Below are 18,042 nucleotides of genomic sequence, written 5' to 3'. Positions count from 1 at the left end.
GCCAGTTTTATTAGAGAGCCTGGAATGAAAGCTTCAGAGGGCTTCTTCAAGCTTGCTGAGAAAATGTCTAAAACAATCCAGATGCTTCATCTAATAGTTATGTTCATGATGATTAAGAGATTTTAATTAAGTAGGAATAAAAGTGACTGTTAAGTATTTGACAAATTTTAGGTACTACAAAAACCAATGAAGACCCAACTGATCAAAGGAAAAGTAAAATTCTATCAGTCCTCAGGCATTTGGTGTATACAAGAAATATGTCACTTAAATAACTGACCTATTTAGATGTATCTTTTTTCTTCATTGTTTACTTTGAGGACAGGGCCTCACACTGGCTAGACAAATACTCCACCAACTTTTGTACCAGTGTCCGGACAGTTGTTCTAAATTGTATAGAGTAAATGTTTTATTTATCCTATGTTCATCAAAGTCACAAATGAAATTCATATCTCCTATTACTAGAGAGTAGTACTCCTTTCTCTGTATCAGCTGTCATGGCAGACTTAGCATCTTTAACAGATTAACAACTGTGTCTGTCATTGCACTTATAGTCAAATATTTGTACACAAAATCCTCGTAAAACTATATGGGTGTGGCTATAGGATAATGTGTGTGTAATAGTTCAACATTCAACAGCTACTCCAATTTTTTATGAATATCAAACGTAAATCATAGTTTGAAAGGTACAGTGACCTAGACTAGTCCCCTAAATTTAATTATTTTGATGTAGGAATTATATATCTTTTTTATAATTGTCTATAAAATGGATCTTGATTAAAAGGTTGGCTATAGATCTGTGCTTATAGATTATTAGATATAACATATCCAAACTATATATGGTATGCTAAAGTGTTGTCGTGCACAGACTACAGCCGTGAGGTGACTTATCTTAAAGACAAATGAAAAGTAGCTTCCTCAGTTCAAAGCATCAGGGAAGAGATAAGCAAATCAATTAGAGAGGACACTACATGCATTTGAAACAGAATCAATAAATTCCTAGAAAAACAATTCATCTAAATACTGATAAAACTGCTTTCCAAACCATTGAAAGGGAGTAACAGAAATGTCTACTTCTCACCAAACATGACAACCCAGTGACTATTCAACTCGCAGTAAGCTGAACGGGAAAAGCTGTTTTAACTTATTATTTAAAAACAAAACCAAGCCACATCATAGAAAACGAAGAGAGCAGCTGATCTTGGGCTAATTTTCCCTGGGCAGACACAAGCATTCATCTTACCAGTGACAGGGGAACAGTACTTTCTGTTGATGATTTATTCTCTGTTGTTCTCTACAATTCTAAAACTGTACAGTTCTACCATTGCCAACAAATTCTGATCATTTTTCAGGTTTTTATTGATTTCCAGCCACTATACCACTCCCACAATCTGTAGAAAAATGTAAGAGCAGAGACCCAGAGATTGGAACTGGGTCATCTATACCTTGAAGTTAATCAGAATTTTCTTTAATAAATATCTGTTGATTAACATCATTTAGTCTAAAAGTTAATGATGACCTGATTTTTGTTTTTAAATTAAAAAAATAGAGGTTGGCGGTAATGTAAATTCATTTTTTTGAAGCACTGTGATTTAGGTAGCTTGCAATTTAGGCAAGACCTGTGTGACCGCAATAATAAAATATTTAAGAATGAAGGCATGTATTTTGAAGTTATAAAACCATTTGACTTTTATGCAATATGTCTATAAAGATCTACACCATAGAGCACATGGTAGAAAGGCTGTTCTACATTGGGAAAAAGCAAAGAGCAAATGAATAGCAATTCATCATGACTCTGAAAATTACCTATCCCTGACTGGCTATTACAAGAGCATATACTTCCCATGAACCTTTTCATTCATATCTTTTAATTCAACATTTTCTCTCTTATATGTGTCTGTTCATGTCTCTCAGATTGGTCATTCTGATTCTCGAAAGTCAGCCTCCCTGTCAGTGAGTCATGCGGTAGCTCACTACCCAAACTGTGCCTGTCCTATACCTTTATTCCTGTCAATTTTTAAAATCTTCTGCAGGAAATTTGGGGTTTATTAGGAACCCAGGTGTCAGCATGCAGCTAGCATTCTCATGTTTTTTAAGCACACCATGAAATTTGGCTAATCCTTCCTCAGTGTCTGTAGCCAACGTTCTCCCCTAAAGTTTTCCTTATCAGACACAGCTACCTGCTCTCTGAGAAACGAATGCAAACAGTGTTGTTCCCTTTACATTTTTATACCCTCACAGTGGAAAATAGACAAAGTACCAAAGTAAAAAGTTATACTCTAGTCCGTCCTTCTTATTTCTCTGCTAGCACATTGTTTCCTGTAAGGACATTATTGCTGAGTGTCCTCTCATGGACCTTCTCCTGCAGTCTTCTACTTTATGTTGCCTGCACACGCTGTGTTCACAGAAGATGCAACTTTTAGGAATCCATGCAATCTTAAAATATTAAACTTTATGAATGATCTATATCATCAGCGATGCCACTTGATTTTTTCTCTTCATCAGTTGTGGTCATTTGTATGTATAAACATCTTCAAGCACTCCCTTGCTTTGGAAAATGTTAATGTCAATGTCACGACCCTAAAAGTATTGTCCCCCCTCCCTTTTTAATTATCCCCTGTGATTACTTCTCAAAGCTCTGACCATATACAATTTGTCCCTGTAAATGTTCATTGAGTTTGACTCATCCTTAATTTTGACAGATTTCTCCCAGTGATGTGTACACACACACACACACACACACACACACACACACACACACACACACACACACACACACCTTCACCTCTGCATAACTGAGCATAAATATTGCTTAGTACATGAAGCATTTGCCATCACCTCCAGTTACAAGTCAAAACTCTCTCAGGTTTACTAAAAGGATGGCTTCTGCTTCTGCATGGCCCTTAGAATAATACAGAGGACAAAATTTATAAACCAGCAACTTGGTCCTAGTTCTAGCTTGTACTTATAACTAATCTTATGTTCTGATGGTTTATGGACCATCAGGACTTAAGTGTGTCATTAGTTGATGCTGAAAACAAGCAGGTAATAGATGAAATTCTACATTGCAAACAGGGTTGGTACTCCTGAGAAGAATGCTCTGTCTTTTCTCACAACTTAATTCACTTCACCTATTATGAAGACCTTAATTGTATGTGCTACTAGAAGACTGAAAATCTTTATCTGGTTATAATTTTATTTCCTCTTCTATTTCTTCTTCTTTTTCCTCCTCCTTTTCCTCTTCTCCTTTTTCATTCTTCTCCTTCTCCTATTACCTAAGCAATTGTGCTATTATCTTTTCAAATAATTGGAATTTATCTCTCTGTGTTTTGCATCTCTAATACACATCTTTGAGTTCAGTTTCTACCCAGTACATTCTCACTGAACAAGTAAATGCCTCAGGGAAACAAAACATGAATGATTATACCAACCGCTGGATTGTGTAGTGGATGCTTAGTCGATTCCATCTCTCCTTAGAGTGGGGTCCTCATTTTTATCCATAATATTGTCTGTGCATAATAAGGATGAGCAAAGAGTGGAACTGTAGCTAAGGTGGGTCATACAATTCTCCTGCACACAGAGCTTTTGTACAAGACTGTGCACTTTAGAAGAATATACAATCATAATACCTTAAACTTCATAATGAGGTAAATTCCATTTTTGTCACTATGAAAATGCCATCTTAAGTGTATCTTTTGATGGTATATTAATAAAAGGTTTATTGGTGGGTCTTTTAGACATGTACCAACAGGAGTCTTTATCACATTCTTATAGGACAGTGTGTCTTACCATAGACAGTTCCTTAAGTCATCTGAATACAAGGCTGAATGTTGGCCCTATGTCAGGCCTAATGGGAACTGAGATGTGAAAAGAGCTGCTGATTCATATGTTGTACTTAATGCTTAAGAGTTGTGATGGTTTGCATATGCTCGGCCCAGGGAGTAGCACTATTAAAAGGTATGGCACTGTTAGAGTAGGTGTGGCCTTGTTGGAGTAGGTGTGTCACTCTGGGTGTGGGCTTCAAGACCTTCATCCTAGCTGGCTGGAAGCCAGTATTCTGCTAGCAGTCTTCAGATGAAGATGTAGAACTCTCAGCTCTGCTAGCACCATGCCTGCCTGGATGCTGCCACGCTCCCACCTTTATGATACTGGACTGAACCTCTGAACCTGTAAGCCAGCCCCAATTAAATGTTGTCCTTTATAAGACTTGCCTTGGTCATGGTGTCTGTTCACAGCAGTAAAACCCTAACTAAGACAGGAGTAAATATAGATCCATCACAGTTAGAGGCAGGTGGAACAAGTACAGTTGCTCTGTGTAAATTTTGACTCTCTTCTCTGACCCTCTAATTGCTTAGAGCATACATTTCAATTTGCACTCTTAAGTGCAGTGAAGGAGCCACTCTAATAAACTGTCCTTTTATAGTCATGGCCTCCTTTGTCACAGCACATATAAACATCCCTTTATATCCTAGAAAGATGAATGGGTCTGTACAAACCTTCTTATTCTCTGAATGACTTAACGGTCATCATGTCCATAGTCATTGCACTTCTAGACTGACACAGGATTATCTAGAGTCACAAAGTCCAAATGCCAATTTAGCTTTAAAGACTATCAGAGATGTGACTATTCTGCTCTGGGGTTATTCTGAATGCATATTGGACTCAGGCAAAGGCCATCTCAAGGTTGACATGACCTGCTTCTTCCAGGCTCATCAGAGGGCATTCAACCATCTATCAGCCTTAGGATTCATAAAACATTTTCCATTAAAGGGAAGGAGATTCACCAACAAGGAGTAATACTAAATATCAGCTGAACCTCTTACAAGGCAAAACACATAAGAATTCCATTGAAGAGAGAGATGAATCTTAACACAGAAACAGAAACAGATAATCAGATTTCTACTGTTCTGTTATAGCCACTGGAATGCTGACACTCAAAAAGGCAAAAGAAAAGAAACTAAAAACTCTAGAAGAATAGAATTCTGATGGCATTCATAATGTTCTTATTATAATCAAAATGGGATTGCCATGGTAACCCCAGTATCATGTTTTATGTGGAATACCAGCATGTATTGTTCAGAAATAATAGGAGGAACCAAAGCATATATTTTAGTCTTTCAAGGGGTGGGGACAGAAGGGCAATTGCAAATTTAGGGAAACTACGCCTTTGTCATAGGGGTCAGCAGAATAATATTTTATTGTTCTATAGATTTGGGACTCCTCTGGGCTTATGCATTTCAAGGATTTGCTAGAAATGAAAATCAATAGCTAAATGCCACTTCCTTCTACTAACCCCCACAGTAAACTGCTGGCTGTGTATTATGGGCTTCTATACTATGCATTCCCATAAAATCATAAGATTAGATTTCAGGAAATGTCAAGAGAATGTTTTTCTCTGTTTAGCCCTGGATGTCCTCAAACTCACTCTCTAGACCAGGCTGGCCTCAAACTCAGAGATCTAAGATCCATCTGCTTCCTAGGTGCTGGAATTACGGGTATTCACCACCACTGCCCAGCTAGAGAATCTTGAATTTTTTAACTATAAAAAATTAAACAAATTCTTTGTAAATTTAAGAAATATCTCCAAAAGAATATAAACATATTAACTTATTCTAATTACTTCCATATTCCTAACTAGGAAAGAACACAGGAATTTATTGATTGGCCGTTATGTATCAGGTCCTATACAGATTATGGGGACACACTGTGGTTTTAGCATACAGGCTTGTTCTCTGTTTTTATGGCCCTATGATCGGTTGTGGAAAGAGATTAAGACCCACAAAATACAGGATTATGTTATTACAATGGTCAGAATGGCCCAACAGCCCCCAAGAAGGATACAAATAGGCACCTCGCCCACACTGAGTATTTGGAGAATGTTTCCTTCTCTTTGTTACCACTGCCAGAACTTTCTTCCTTGATGGATCAGGCTTTCTCCCCTAGGCTTGCACAAAAGTCCAACTCTTAGACCTCAGGTTTCAAAGGCTATGAGCAGACTGCTGGCCCACTGTTCTTTATTTACTTGTCTTCAGAGGATGTCCTACATGCATGTAATGTGTTTTGATCAAATCTGCCTCCATTCAATCCACTCCAATTTATCTGCTATCCTGTCACCAATACATCGCCACCCGATTAAAAAAAACCCACTGGGTTCACCCAGTTCTGCCAACATGTTCACAGGTGTTGGATCACCTATGTCAAGTTAGTAACTTTTCAGAGGCTGTGTCCTTGAATGAAACCGATTCTTTATCTCCCAGCAGCCATCAGTTGCCAATAGCTCCTTAGCTGTGGGTGAGACCGCACATGCCCATCCCTTAGCTATGCCGGGATTATAACTGGCTTGATCTGGGGCAGGTGTTGTACAGAGTTATAGCCACTGTACGTGCATGTGTACAATGGCCCTGTCTTGCCTGGAAAATACTGTTTTACTGAAGTCACATGGACTAACTCTGGCTCTTAGAGTCTATTTCCTCTTCTGTAATACAAAAAGATTGTGGGGAGAGTATGTGATATAGACTTTGGTAACACCGCAGCATCCTTCTAGGCTCTCTCCAATGGTTACCTACTAATAGCCAGGTAGGCCTGGATTGATATACATGGACTGTTTGGCCTCTTTTCACTTTCTCTCTCTCTCTGCCCCTTTGCTCTCTCTGACTCCTTTCTCCCTCTCTCCCACACCCGTGTGTTCTCAGCCAGCCTCTCTTCTCCTCTCCTCTCCTCTCCTCTCCTCTCCTCTCCTCTCCTCTCCTCTCCTCTCCTCTCCTTCCTTCCTCTCCTCTCCTTCTTCTCTCTCTCTTTTCTCTCTCTCTCTCTCTCTCTCTCTCTCTCTCTCTCTCTCTCTCTCTCTCTCTCTCTCTCTCTCTCTCTCTCTCTCTCCTTCCTCTGTGCCCATTTAGCAGAATAATAGTATCAGGTTCTTCTCTAAGATATAAAACCTAGCCAATCATGGGTCTGTGTCTTAGTTAATAGTACTAGTTGTGAGTTCTGTCTTGTAGAGTAGGCTCTAAATCCAATCAGAAAGTGGTTAATTACATCTATGATATTTGTGTCACTATCACTATCACACCAATGGACATATGTTTTAGGACAGTGTTTTTTGTAGCTGGCAGGATTCACAGCTGAGTGAGATTATTGTTTATTTTCCTCCCCAAGTCATATCTACAGTCCCTTTCATCACTACAAAAGCTTGCCAGTTGGCTTAAAGCTGCAAGTCATATACCCGGTTAGTTGTTTTCTCAGTCTTATGACTCTGTGTAGTGTCTTCAGGCATGGGGTCTTATCATTAAGTTCTGGAAAGTAACCAAGAGCAATGGCAATAGCTTGTAATATTTGGTGGTTCTCTATGACCTACTGACCAATATTTGAAAAGAGATAACCCATGGCTGGTACTGGGATTGTTTTTTTAGTAGTCTATGGTGTCTGTGAGATGCCCTCTCCTTCCATTATAGAATAACTTAATTTAAACTCCATCAGGGAGATGCAAATTAAAATTGTTCAGAGATTTTATCCCACTGTAGTCATAACAGGTAAGATTAGAAAAACATGATACCAAATTACAGCGTGAACATAGAGAGAGAAGGGAATTCTGTCCCCTGCTGGGTAGAGTGCAGAGCAGCTTATCCATTAGGAAGATCAGGTAACGCTTGACCATCTATGCTCATTGTTGCTTTATACACAAGAGCTAGCAAATAGAAATAGCCAAGATGTCCACTGTTGAATGGGTAATGAGAACTCGATGCATTGACAACATAGGCTATTATTGTAAAGACTAATAAAATGAAGTCCACAGGTAAACGAATGAAACTACCAATAATCATCCTGGATGAGGTAACCCAAGCCCAGAAAAACAAATGGGACCCGGTCCCTGTTATACGTGGATGCTAATTTTGAGTCTTTAGAAAATTCACATGTGTGTTTCATTTGGAATAAGCAAGGAAGTCATGGAACTTAGTAAGGGGTCATAGAGGTATTTCAAGAGAAGAAAGGGGGAACCCAAGTGGGACAAACAGGGAAAGGGGAATAATGAGCTATGAAGTATTAAATGGTAGAGGAGGCCATGTACAGGAAGAAGCATGAAGCAGAAGTAACAGTAAAGATCTCTGAAAACATCATATGGAAATTTACTATTGTAAAATCTTCTCTCTCTCTCTCTCTCTCTCTCTCTCTGTGTATATGTATGTATGTTTGCATATATATATATGTACACACATATGCATATGCATACACATATACACAGGGAGTCTGAATGGAGTTACTATTATCCTGTTTACCTTCCCCTTCAGACCTTCTACATGAACACGCTGCAGGATAGCATGGTGCTATGCAGCTCAACCTGCTTCATTATTCACTGCTTTAATTCACCGCTGTGGGCAAAGGAAGGGCAGTGGCACAATCCTCCCTCCGTAGTTCAAATTTATGGAACAATCTTTTTTGACACAGAATCAAAACTAAGAAAAACTTACAGTTTCAAAGGAATATCTAATTAATATCTAAGTGGCCTAACATGTGAAGGTCACTCTCATGTGGACTCTCCCTCCAATACCTCTTGTGATAGACATTCTCAGCAATTTCTCCTGACCTATTGCTCTCCGTTCAGCATTGTGGACCCTGTGCAGCTGGGTGAAGGGTGAACGTTGAGCTGAAGTAGGACAAAGGTTGCCATTGATGACTTGTTATTAACCCTGAGTCATTGGGAATAGACTAGAAATTTGACCCCTTTTTAAGTGCAGTTGGAAAGCATTACCTACTATTTCCATTGAAACATTGAAATAATTGTATAATATTAAAAATATGCTTAAAATTATATTGCTAATGGATAAATTGGTAAATAATAGTATCATTTAATTTCTCTCCAAAATGAAATGTTTGAATCACTCAGTTATTTTAGAAGAGCAATGTCCTCTGTCTGTCTGCCCCACTTTCTGTTTCTCCAATGCTCAGTCTTTAAGACACCATAGCTTTAGCTTAACATGAATATCATGGATTCATTCACTTGGTTTCATATCGTGGATCTCATTGGACCTTGTTATTACTCATTCTTAGGTCACATCGTCACTAATGGAACAACTATGTTCAGTATCATTCGTGTGTGTGTGTGTGTGTGTGTTTGTGTGTGTTTGTGCATACGTGCATGCACATGCCTGTTCCTAGTGTTCCTAGTGTTGTTGCTGTGTTTTATTTAAAAGTAATTGTCAAATTTTTTCAATCAAATATCTGGCTTTGTGTTTTTATTTTAATTAAGTGTCCTATTAGGATTTCACATCGCTTGCTTCTATGACTCTTCCATTGCAACTTAGGTTGTGCACTCTTGCCGAATTCATCTCCCTCAGACAATAGTTTCCATCACCAGATCTTAAATGGAAATGACAGAAAATGCACGCATAATTGGGATTCATTATGCTACTACCACAGTAGTATAAGAAAAAGAGGCAGTTAGCGAAAGGTAAAAACTCAATTTCAAAATTAAAATGTAGGAAAATATTTAATGTGAAGGGATTGTAGCATGAGGTAGGATTTATCAAAAAAAATAGTGAGAGAAGGAAGTTCTAGGCCAAAACTACATAGGAATGACAAGTGTTTCTTTATACTTGGAATACAGAAGGTATGCAATGACAAGGGCAATTTACAAAAAAAGTTTATGGATGACTGTAGCATGATTGTTTTGAGTGCTCTATTAGTCTGTACATGGGGATATCATGACACTAGTTTATAAAATGATTCTGTGGGTTAAACTAGGGAAAGGATGCTAACAATGAAATCAGCTATGTAGTCACTCATCTTTCAGGCAAGAGGGGATGAGGATGTGAGGCAGGACCACAGCAATGGGAATGGAGAGGGCAAAAGAGGGTAAGCTGAGGGACCAAGAATGCCCCTGTTTCTACAAAGTGGGGGAGTGGCAAGACTGAAGAAAGGACCATGGAGGCCTCCAGAGTCTGTGACATGGATTACTGAGGACATAGGAAATGCTAAACATCCCTGGATGACTTCAGTTTCAAATAGATGGAGTCTGAAATCCTTAGAGAACATTTGGATACTGGAAGAAACTCTGGTGATTTTTAGAAGTTTTATTTAAAGAGAAAAGAAAGGCCATTCATTAAAGTAAGAGTCTTCTCATGTCCCTTGGAGGTCCTCACTCTTTGCTGTAAGGGAACTGGTTATAATGAAAGCACCCACATGGCTTACATGGTCCTGGTCACAGGGATCATACGTCCAGGCATGGGAATACATACCAAGGCTTCAGAAAAACTGCACATGGACACACACACACACATACATACATACATACATACACACACACACACACACACACACACACACACACACCAACTTAATCTCCATTATCTCCTGTGCAATCATGCCTAGCATTTTTCACTTTACTTTGAAGAGTAGATCAGAGTTTACCACCTTGCCTAGAGCTATAAGGCTGTATTAGATCACTTATTCAGCTTTCTTTAAAGAGACCTTAGTAGAACCTCTACCAAAGAAACAACAGGCCTAGGAAATTCAATGAATCTGCTGATTTAGATGAACCAGAAGATAAGACAGCTCAGATTACTGAATATGTTACACTACTGGGAAATCAGAGTAGCTTTCTAATTTTAACAAGACTAAGAAAGCAATAGCTTCATGATAGTCATACATACACACACACACACATACATGCACACACAGACACATACACACATACATGCACACACAGACACAGACACACACATGCACACATACATGCACACGCAGACACACACACACACAAACAGACAGATGAGATGTGGGGTTTCCATGTATTCATAAAATATATTAGTGATCTGGATGTCAGTAAAGGTCTTCAGAAAATTCTGAGGCCCTCCCCAGTTCAGCACATTCACAGTTCAGCACTTCTTTATTGTAGGAAGCTGGTCTGGTTATCACAAGATAATCCTGTCCTTTTATACTTGATATGGTCAAGCAATCACAGCCTAACTCATGGTAACCAAATATGTTCTTGGACTTTCCAAATGTCCTTAGGTTGGAGGGGAATAAAGTGATCCCAGTTAAGAAGAACTCAGAACATATATAATTGATTTAATGCTCCCCATTCATTAAAGTTACCACACACAAAAAATGTTGATCTAAGAACCAAATGAGTATTTAATGTTGTCAGGGTAGTTACGGAGCCTAAATTAAATTTCTGCTTGGTGAAGATTTATTCTTTACAATGTATACTTGGTTTCTTTCTGTCCACAATGTGGGGAGTGTACACATTTCTAAATTAAATTACACCACTAGGAGTGATAGTGCTCTCTTCAAGAGACAGACTATTGACCCAAAACCCTACTACCAGGTATGAGAAACTTCCTTTTGAATTGTTGGTCAGGGGAGTCCAAGACAACCTCAAAACATTATAGGTTATTGAATCTGCCCATGGTTGCCTCCCAGAATTGGAAGGTATGTCCCTACCACTGAGGATATACATACTGTGGACATAAGACTTGGGGGAATTGGGCTGGAAATACCCTGGAGGCCTTCTTTCTGAGATAGCTCTTAGAGCATGTGAAGGTTCTATGTAAGCTGCCAAGAGAGAAAAACAATTAATAGTCCTACACAATGGTGATGCCTACAAACCAGCATAATGACCAGCAGCACAGACATCACCAAAGGTGCAATAGTGGCGTTTGCATCATAGGGGTAACCAACAGCTGCCAAATTAGATTTAAGACTCTCAACAGGAGGGGATTCATTCCTGACACTGTGAGCCTACTTAAATACCTGTGACTTAGAGTAGAACCTGCTAGCCACACTTTTTTTTTTATTTTTAAAAAAGCCAAGTAGAACTTGTGAAAATTAAAAATACCAATGGATGAAGGTTTTTTTTTAATGTTAGTAAAATTGGAATAGGAAATTTTTAGAAAGAGGTTGAGGAATATTTGGAGAGAAATTTTCTTGAATTATTAAAAGATACTATTCCACAGTTTCAAAACTCCCAGTGAGCCCATGTGAGACAAGTGAAAGGCATCATATGGAAACTATAGGCAAAAATGTTACAGTCCCTTAGCATGTGGATTGATTAACTGTGCAACAGAGAACACACTTATGTGGCTGCCGGTAAGATTTAGTTACATTTGAATTATTTTGCTTTTAGGACTTCATTTCTAGTTTATCAGCAGCCATGCCTTCTTTCTTCATTTTGTTTTGTCTTTCTCATTTTCACTTTTTGTTGTTCTTTAGTTTAGTTTTGTATTTTGAGACTGGGTCATGTGTATGTTGGCATGGATCTCACTAAGTACCAAGGCTGAACTTGAACTCCTATCCTAAGTGGATCACAGTCTTTCATCACTATACCCAACCACACCCTCTTTCCCCCCTTCCTTGAATAGCAACACTTTCTAAAATGCATAATATCTAACTGTTTTATAAATACATATGCTTTTACAGATATGGTTCTTAGTCCTTATCAAACAGCCATATCTTTGTAGCGGACAGAGCCCATTATAGAAATCCACAACTTATCAAATGCAGAGAACAACAAACTGTAGGATACACAGTCCCAGGTGATACATTGACAGCATAGTCCATACACCTAAGGCTAAGGGAACATCCTGAGGGGGGTGGGGGAGGAGCAGAAAGGTTGTAAGAGGACCAGGAACGGTGGTGTAAGATTGTGTACCCACAAAAGCAGTACCCATGAAATTTCAACAATGTCATTACCTAAGCAAGGCCTGAACAATGGGCAACCCCAGGGACATGCCAGTGTGGATGGGGAAAATGCCACACATATAAAAACTCCAGGGGACGACTATCCAAGATCTTCCCATTTCTATCTATCAAAATTGAAATATCAAGATTTTATAAATTTAAGAAAGTTAGAGTTTTGCAGAGTAAAGGTACAGTGCTCTAGGGTTGGTGGAGACTATAAAAACTTAAATATTTTAGAAATTATAAATACAGCAAACCACGGTGATTCCAGATGGCAGAGCTGTCATTCTCTTCAACACCGAGCTTAATTAAGACTTGTGCTTTAACCGCCTTTGATATTGTCTTCATTGCCACTTGAGATAAAAATGTGCCTGTGCTTGTAATGTAGCTGATTTTTAAGGTGGAAATTATTTTTCTGTGTTCTAAAACACTTTTCTTTCGGTAAGTCATTATTTGACGAAGGTACACCTGGATTTAAATGGAACTGTATCTTGAACTTCTATATTAGATTCTGTAATTCATCCCCCAACCCCAATGGGTTTCACTAAAAAAGCCAGATTTCTTTTTATTAACTCAGTATTATGCTTCATTGGGTAGGGGGAAGCAACATATGGCCATGTTTTATTTCTCTCCTTCCCCCTCTCCCCCTCCCTCCCTCCCTCCCTCCCTCCCTCCCTCCCTCCCTTCCTCCGTCCTCTTCTTCCTCTCTGGTTGCCTCTATTTTTTCTTTTTGTGAGACACACTCTTATTATTTAGCTATAAATGTGCTTCATCTTACTATGAATAACCTAAAACTCCAGGCTAACCTCAAACTCCTTGCAATCCCCCTGTCCCAACCTTCCAAGGACTGGAATTACAGGAGCAAACTCTCACATCTAGGGCTTTTATTTTTTGAGACAAGGTCACATATAGCCTAGATGATCTTCCCATTTATTGTGTAGTCCAGGTTGACTTTGAACTCCTGATCTTCCTGCTTCCACATCTCAAGTGCTGGGATTACAAGCACGTGCCACTAGATGCTCGAAGTACCCCAGATGCACAGAACACATGAAACTCAAGAAGGATGGCCAAAATGCGGATGCTTCACTCCTTCTTTAACATCTCATCCTCACGAGGGTGTTTTTTTTTCTTTCTTTATACCCTGCTTCCTTCCTAGATATTTATTTAAGTTAGAAAAGCAATTTTCTATCTGCCCAAAATAGAATCTTTAGTATATAAATATAAATAAATAAATAAACATAAAAGTAAATATAAACGATACGGACATGGACATGAATGATACAAATACATAGATGTGGTTCACTAGTCTTAGCTGAGTCGAGGCAAGCATCCTGAAAGAGGACCAATCATCCTTGGGTAGATTTTGGTGAACCCAGGGTCATGGGGCACCAAGACTGCAGGTGTATTCGTTTCTCTATAATCTTTTAAAAGGTTACTTTAATTTTTTTGAGATTTCAATATAATTCTCTGTTAATTTTTTTTAATCAGAAGTTTTAAAACATACTAGGTCAGTTTTCTCCTGAGCTATGGGATAGAAAAAATATGTGAGTTGTATGTTCTTTCATTCCCAGGCATCCAGCCCAGACACTGGATTTTAGGACAGACTGACCCTGTCACAGTCCCGGGAGCAGAGGTGTTAACGGGAAGGGCCTAGGTATACATCTGATGCTTGAGAAGGCATGTAATTGATCGTAGGAGGTTGATCTAGTATTTTTCCTTACAAATTCTACAGTCTATGCCCAAATATTGATTATTATCACATGCTTTTAAAACTACTTACAAAACCAAACCAGACAAATAGGGCGTCTCAAAGTTCTCCCATTTCTGATGTGTTACCCTTTGAAATTCAGGGACGATAAATCAAAGTTTTTCTTGTTGCTTTTGTTCGTTTTTGTTGTTTTTTTTTTAAACTGTGCATTATGATTCTAAGTTGTATCTTATTGCCGGACAAATACACTTTGGCCTTTTTTTTTTAATTTAAAAATAAATTAATTGGGAACGACTTTTCTGAGTCCTATATATATATCAGCTTACTTAAAATATAAGGTGATTTCCATGAAAAGGTGATTACTTTGAAGCAAGAAAACAAAAACTGAGGCAGGAGTGGGGAGGTGGAGCAGGGGAATAAATGTACATTTGTCTGGGCCCCTTGTGTGGGTTTGTACAGCTCTGAGGTGCCTGATAGTGACCGGGCCGTGCTGGGATTGTGAGGCACCGTTAGTGCAACAGAGCTTAGGTAAGAGATCATAGGTGTTAGCTCACTGGAAATTTACATAATGCCACAACTGTGTGGGAAACACTTGGTATTCTGAGACAAAAAAAGTAATCTTTTCTGAAATACATATATTTAAAGCTCATTTCCACCAAGAAAAAGCTACATCTAAATGCTCCTTCGTGTTTATAACATTTACACTAGGGTCAGATCCAGCCAAGGGTATGTTGGGTGGGTCCTGTATATACCTTTTTGTGTGTAGAATATCAGAAAAAGAAAGGCAGGAAGGGAAGATGGCAGTGACAGTTGAAACAAAATGTAATGCCTTCCAAAGTTGCCAAAGTCCTTTTCTTAAAAAAATTGTTATTATTATTATTATTATTATTATTATTGGAATTCGTAAAACTAGGAGCACTGTTATTCACAAAGAGAATGGAACATTTTTATCAGTCCTTCTAGGTCATTGCTAAATACTGAGTAAAACAGTAATTTTGTTGAACACAGAGTGATGATTTCCAGACGTGTTAATTACATGCACCTCTGTTCTGCCGCTACACTGCAACTGTAAGTGCAGAAAGGATCCCTTTAGCACACAGCCCCTTGCTCTGAAAATACTGACCTCAACTTTGAAACCACAGAGCATAGGTTTGCTTGTGTGGCTGGGATGGAGGGTGCGGGGAGAGGGGTGGGAAGTATGAGTTAGCAGATTTCTGGAACACAGATCTAGAAATCACAACTTCTAGATAGGAAAAAAAATGTATCGCTCTCTTCTGGAGTGAGCACATGAACATGTGTGCTTCCTGTGGAACTATCGCACACTTATTACTGGGTGTAGGCATTAAGGAGAGAGTCGGAGCTCTTGGGCATCCCGTAATAAGTGTTGCTAATAAACAAATCCATTATTTTACTAAATCCCCTTTCCAATTATCATCTTGGATGATTCTCGTGGTAACACTGGCATTAGCAAGCTCCCCGATTCTGAAAATCCTCAGACCTTGAAACTGGATTAGGTTTTTGCCAAACTAAACAAGTAAACTAAGAATATTTGTCAGCTTTCCTCTCAGGTTAATTTTTTCCCAACTCCCCCAGTACGCGCTGAATTTAACAACTAACCTCGCTCCTGGACCCTCCCAGAGCAACAGATCTCCAAAGCAGTTACCAAGGGGTAGCAAACACACTTTTACTGACAACAGTAAACTGAGAGAAGGGAAGCAATTACCGTCTCTTCTGTGGCTTAATATCAATTGGCTTGTTGATTGCATAAGGTGATCCGTGAACATAAGCGCCTCGGAATCTAGCCACCTTCCCCAGACTTAGGTGTTCACAGCTGGTTGGCAGGCTCATTGTATCCGAAGTCAGGAAGTAAAAGCGAATCTTAGTGGCCAGCTCAGCATTCCTGGGAAGGCCCCGGAGAGCATGCCAGACAAGGGATCTCGGCCATATGCTGCTCGGCTCCCTGGGTGCTGCTCTTCTTCGAGAGCAAACGGGTGTCTCCCGGACGGAGGCTACATGCTGTACCTTGCTTTCTGTTCATGGATACGGAAGCTTGTTGCTTGCTTCTAATCAGAGTTGTGCTCCAGCCAATTATTGGCTGAGCAGATGTAGGAGAGATTCTGTAGCTCCACAGAAGCCTGTTTCCACTCAGATCTACCCTCAGAGGAGGGGCGGGTTTTAATCCATTTTCATTTAGGTCTAAGGGAATGGCAATCTAATGGACTACTGGTTAAATATATATATATATATATATATATATATTACATATATATACATATATATATTATGTTATATAGGTAGAGCATAATCAATTATAGTTCTATCGTCCTAAACTAACTATGAAGACTTAAAAAATGGGACGGAAATCCCATGGAAATCATTTGGTTGACTTTCCTATCATTAGGATCAAAACTTGTGGGTTCTCCTCCATAAATTACTATTGGCAATGGCAGTGAACTCAGCCTCTTGGGGACAGGAAAATTATTAGCTGAAGTCCATGTGCGACAGCACTGATTACTGAGTTCTCCCTTCATCAGCAACATTCAGAAATGTAAATTCTCCCTGCTCCTTGGGTGAAGGACTATTGGAAAATCTAATAGCAATGCCTTTCCTAATTTAAAGCCGTGAAAGACAAGTTGGAGAAATTAGTAATGACTGCAAATAATTCTGCCCAAGACATCGATCTCATGATGAAGTTACAGGCTTAACAAGCCACAGCTCTCGACTCATCTTCTCCAGTGAGATCCCACAGTCCCTTGTGTGTACAACTCAAGACAACAAGAGTGTGAAGGATTGGGGGCAACTTCGACAGTTGAAAAACGATTTCACGCTGATAGTGATAGGGAACACTTGAAATATTATCCCTCAGAAGGCCGTGGTAGAGCGATTGTGAACTTGATGCTGGCTTGGTCTACACAGAAGACAGGGCCACAAACAATTCTTATTTAGGATTTGAACACACACGAACAAATATGAAATCCTTCAAGTAGCCTTGGTATAAATGTTTTCATGTTTGTATATGTGGTGTGTGTGTGGTATGTGTGTGCGTGTGTGCATGTGTGTTTATATGGTGTATGTATGTTTGTGTGGTGTGCATGTATGTGCATATGGTGTGCGTGTGTGTTTGTATGTGGTGTGTGGGTATATGTGTGTATTATGTTTATGTTTGTGTTGTGTGTGTGGTATATGTATGTATGTGTGTGTGTGTGTGTGTGTGTGTGGTCTGTGTGTGTTTATACAAGGATATATGTGCTATGTCATAAGAACAGCCAGCCATTGGGAGTCAGCTCGCTCTTTCTTTCTTTCTTTCTTTCTTTCTTTCTTTCTTTCTTTCTTTCTTTTTTTTTTTTTTTGGTTAAAGCCTGGTTTAACGTAGGCTTCATGCATTCCCAGCAAGCACTTTTAGCCACTGAAATTTCTGATCTGTCTTGTCTGCCCTACATAAACCATTCCTTTAAGAGCCATGGGTAGGAGGGGTGATGCATGCTTTTAAACCTAGCACTCACAGAGGCAGGCAGATGTCTATGAGTTTGAGGCTAGCTTGATCCAGGCCAACCAATATACTGAGATTTTTGTCTCAAGATCAACAACAAAACAGTCTTGGAACCAGTGGTCAAATACATGAAAAGAGTTATTTTCCTTTTAACGAAGGGGCTAAAGTCAGACAC

General features: G+C 39.1%; 1 protein-coding gene across 11 annotated transcripts in view; it reads right to left on the bottom strand.

Moving 5' to 3' along the window:
* Pde4d (phosphodiesterase 4D) overlaps positions 1–18,042 on the bottom strand; it is a 1,511,604-nt gene that overhangs the window by 336,697 nt on the left and 1,156,865 nt on the right. Inside the window, exon 1 of one of the 11 annotated variants that reach the window (XM_087616188.1) lies at positions 16,101–16,513. Coding sequence (XP_087472314.1) covers positions 16,101–16,225 — 125 coding nt within the window. The 5' untranslated portion in view covers positions 16,226–16,513. 11 annotated transcript variants of the gene reach the window in all.

This window comes from Rattus norvegicus, chromosome 2 (assembly GCF_021556685.1).
Source record: "Rattus norvegicus strain SHRSP/BbbUtx chromosome 2, alternate assembly SHRSP_T2T, whole genome shotgun sequence".
Classification (NCBI taxonomy): domain Eukaryota; kingdom Metazoa; phylum Chordata; class Mammalia; order Rodentia; family Muridae; genus Rattus; species Rattus norvegicus.
This window is presented reverse-complemented; position numbering and strand designations above follow the sequence as displayed.